At 58.1% G+C, this 3,818-nt stretch overlaps 1 protein-coding gene across 1 annotated transcript in view; it reads left to right on the top strand.

Annotated features, from left to right (window-relative positions):
* Positions 1 to 5: 5 nt before the first annotated feature.
* Positions 6 to 3,818, top strand: part of HSD11B2 (hydroxysteroid (11-beta) dehydrogenase 2) — a gene marked incomplete at its 5' end in the record, with an annotated part of 5,083 nt that continues 1,270 nt past the window's right edge. Inside the window, 3 exons of the mRNA XM_006769837.1 lie at positions 6 to 60; positions 3,236 to 3,448; positions 3,558 to 3,762. Of these exons, the coding sequence (XP_006769900.1) occupies positions 6 to 60; positions 3,236 to 3,448; positions 3,558 to 3,762 (473 nt within the window). The remainder of the gene's footprint in view (positions 61 to 3,235; positions 3,449 to 3,557; positions 3,763 to 3,818) is intronic.

Below are 3,818 nucleotides of genomic sequence, written 5' to 3'. Positions count from 1 at the left end.
TGTCCTGCCTGGCGCGCCCGCCACGCCTGCCCGTGGCCACTCGCGCGGTGCTCATCACCGGTGAGTGCGAGGGGCGCGGAGCGTGGGGATTGCAGGCTGTAGGGCGGGACCGGACTCCCAGAGGACTCCCGTGGGCACGCAAGGCAAGGAGGGCACCCAGCGCAGGAGAAGGAGAGTCCCCTTCCCCTGGGTGCAGGGAGCGAACCAATTAGGAAGCAGAGCACCGCCTCAAGTCTTGGTTAACTACCTGCAGCTGCGGGAGTGTTGGAGTGAGGCGGGGAGTGGGCAGGTGCGCTGGGGAACTGATGGCTGAGAAAGAGTCTCCTGGAGTTTGGGGTTTGTGCTTGGCGCCTCCCCAAGAGAGCAATCTCTGAGGGGCTTAAGTGGATGGTCGTCCCTTGAACTATGCCTAACATCCCCACGTGGGGTGCCTCATCTCTTCCCTGAGGCCAGAGAAAGGCTCTTAGATGGGCAGTTGGGACCCTCACCACTCAATTGGCCGGTGCCCTTGGAACCCAGAAAGGCCTGAGGTCATCATGAGAAACAGCTGGGCATTCAGGGGCCTCTCAGGTCCAGCTGACCACCCTCAGACTCCTGAGAGAGGGTCTAGTCTGCACCGAACGCCCATTCCTCCTGGTCCTTTGTGCCCAGGAACGAGGCCTTAGAGAGTTGGGCTCAGGTGCCTCTGGCTGCCTCGCTGAGCTCCCTTTGTCTGGAACAGGGAATAAATCTGTCACCAGATCGAGGGAAGGGAAAGGGGGGCTGAGGCCCGGCCGGAAGTGAGGAGGGGGAGAAAGGCCAGGGGGCACTGGCTCTGTTGTATGGGGGGGAGGGCAGCCTACTCTCTCCCCCACTCCCATGGCTTTGGACAGATGCTCAGGGCTCTGCCTTTACATTGGACTTGGGTCGGGGGTTCAGCCACCAGACTGGCTTCTCTGAGATCTCAGTCCAGTAGGGGGCCCTGCATGATCAGATGGAGCCCGGAGAACTTCTCAGAGGAGGCCATCCTTGAGCTGGGCCTCAGAGGATGGGTGGAGATAGGTGGAGTATGGAGGTGAGGTGTTTTGTGAGAGACAAAGGGTGTGGAACAAAGGCTTAAGGCAGGAATGAGCATGGTCTGGATAGGGGACAATCCAGCATCAGTTTGGCTGCTGGGATGTGGTGGGGCCTTGAATGCTGAGCAAGAATCCAGACTGTGCCGAGACGGGGTGAGGGTGGCACGAGGACTTCTGGCTCCAAGCAAAGAGAGTGGAGATAGAGCAGGGCTCGGGCTGGACAGGGAGACCTGAGTTCAGGGTTCAGTGTAAAGACTCAGGGGATCCTACTTTCAGGGTTTGAGGAAGAAAGATGACAGACCCTCCTGGATGAAGTAGGGTCATCCAGGAGGGCCAGCTCCCCTTCTGCCTTCTAAGTTTTGAGCTTTCTCAACAGGACCCAGACCATCGGCAAGTACTAGGTCTTTCCTGAGATCTCACCTCAGGCTTTGCTTGCTTCTACCAGTAGCCTTGCGTCTGAGTGGCAGGTGTGAGGAGGGATGCCTTCTGTGACTTGGGCTCCCCCCTCTGGTTACAAAGCCCCACAATGGGGGAGGGGAAGAGGTCTGTCCATCCCAACCCATCTAAACATCAGATCAGAGGCTCCAAGTCTCCCAGTGCCCCAAACTCGAGGCCCTTCATCACCTGTGAGATCAGTAGGGGACCAGGTCCTGCCCCACCTGCCACCTACCCCTCCCTGAGAATGCCCCTGTGAACCACTGACCAAAGCTACTGAGCAGCTCAGCCCTGGGGTCAGGGTTTGGGCTGAGTGGCTGGGTACCTTGCCTGCATATCTGTGCACAGATGGGTGGCAGGGGTCTCATGGGAGTGAGCCAGTGTGTTGCTCACAGTTCACTGCAGGTAGGTTGGAGGTATGTACAGGTATGTGTGTGCAGGTGAGTAAGATGAGGTGCAAGGTGTCATTAACTGTGCTGGGAGGCCCAGTTTTCTTGTGAAGGAACTGTCTGCTCTGGGGTGGGGTTGGGGTGAGGGGGTGCTTAGGCAAATGGACACACACATGCTCATTCCCCTGCCCAGCTTCAGCCTGGACTGGCTGGCAGGCCCCCAGACACACAAAGCCCAACTCAAGGCCCCCTGCCCAGCTGTGTTGTCTGACTCGTGGCAGGGAAGGGGTGCAGAGCTGTCCTGCAACAGGAAAGCAGAGCAGCTTTGCAGCTTCTGCTCAGGGGGAAGGCCAGTGAGGAACCTGGATTGGAATGGGAACAATCAAGGAAGCAGGGGCTTATCGGACCCCCACGCTGTCTCCGCCTGGTGGTTTCTCTCTACATACCAAAGACAGGAAGTTATGTCTCCACGAGTGGTAACTGACCTCAGGTCACACTTGGTGGGCTTGGGAAGGGATTAAAATGCAGGTCTGTTCTCCTCTCCATCCATCATTGTCCCTGTCCTGGGGGCAAGTGGTCTGGAGCTCAGAGAATGCTTCACTGTTGCTACTGATTGAAATTCCAAGGGTGGGGGTCAGGGGTGAGTTGCGGATGGGCCTCCCGCTTGCCTGGAACAGCAGGAGGGGGTGTTGAGGTTGGGAAGGCAGGTTGGGCAGAGCCTGGAGGATGGGAGCAGAGGGCTTGGGCTTCATCCCGCTCCCTGTGGGAGCCTTGGGAAGGTTTTCTCAGCAGCGTTATATTGTCATTTTTGGAAAGATCTTTATGGCTGCTTAGGAATTAAGATGGGACAGGACTAAAGAGGCGGCTGCTTCAGTGTCCAGGTAGGAGGACGACGCCTGGGCAAGGGCAGCCAGAAAGAAAGGAAGGCTGTGCAGCAACACTGACCATTTGAGCAGAAACTTGGTATCAAGCAGGCAGGACACGAGGACTGCGACTGGGTCTCAGGCTGACCTGGGATAGAGTCCCCACCTTACTGTGCTGGCTGAGTGACTTTGGGCAGCAGCTTAGCAATACTAGGTCTCAGTTTCCTCATCTGTAAAGTGGGGCTCATAAGCCATGATCGATGGGGTTGCTACGGGGAGTCAGGGAGATGACAGCTGTGAAAGGGTTGATGCTCAAGTGCTCAGCCAGGGAGCAAAGCCTGCCAGAGATGGGCCTGAGAGAGGAGGGAGGGCTGCTGACTGCTGGTAGGTTGGGTGTCATTCCTGGATCCCATCTGGTCCCTGGTGACCCTGGGGTTGTCTCAGGCTGGACGAGGCCACAGTGGGAGTTCACTGGCTACCCTGCCCTGGCCAGGCTGTGACTCTGGTTTTGGCATGGAGGCGGCCAAGAAGCTAGATGCCATGGGCTTCAGGGTGCTGGCCACTGTGTTGGACTTGAATAGCCCCGGCGCCCTAGAGCTGCGTGCCTGCTGTTCCCCTCACCTAAAGCTGCTGCAGATGGACCTGACCAAGCCAGGCGACATCAACCGTGCACTGGAGTTCACCAAGGCCCATACCACCAGCACAGGTCAGTGGGCGGCTCCTGGAAAGTGTGGCAGGGTGGATGTGAAGGGGCAGGGATTGTAGGTTTGCTGCTGGGCTGACCCATCATTTCCCTCCCTGCTCCATGCCCTCAGGCCTGTGGGGCCTAGTCAACAATGCAGGCTTCAATGATGTAGTGGCCGATGCGGAGCTGGCTCCATTAGCTACATTCCGCAGCTGCATGGAGGTGAACTTCTTTGGCACATTGCAGCTCACCAAGGGCCTCTTGCCACTTTTGCGCCGTTCCAGGGGTCGTATTGTGACCCTGGGCAGTCCGGCAGGTGAGTGCATTCCCACGCTGCAGCGAAAAAGGAGCCCCTCCGTGGGGAGGGATGTGGGAGTCACCCCAGGCTGAG

Source organism: Myotis davidii, unplaced genomic scaffold, assembly GCF_000327345.1.
Source record: "Myotis davidii unplaced genomic scaffold, ASM32734v1 scaffold243, whole genome shotgun sequence".
In the NCBI taxonomy this organism is placed as follows: Eukaryota; Metazoa; Chordata; class Mammalia; order Chiroptera; family Vespertilionidae; genus Myotis; species Myotis davidii.
Note: the sequence above shows the minus strand (reverse complement) of the source record. Positions and strands in the feature narration are given on the sequence as shown.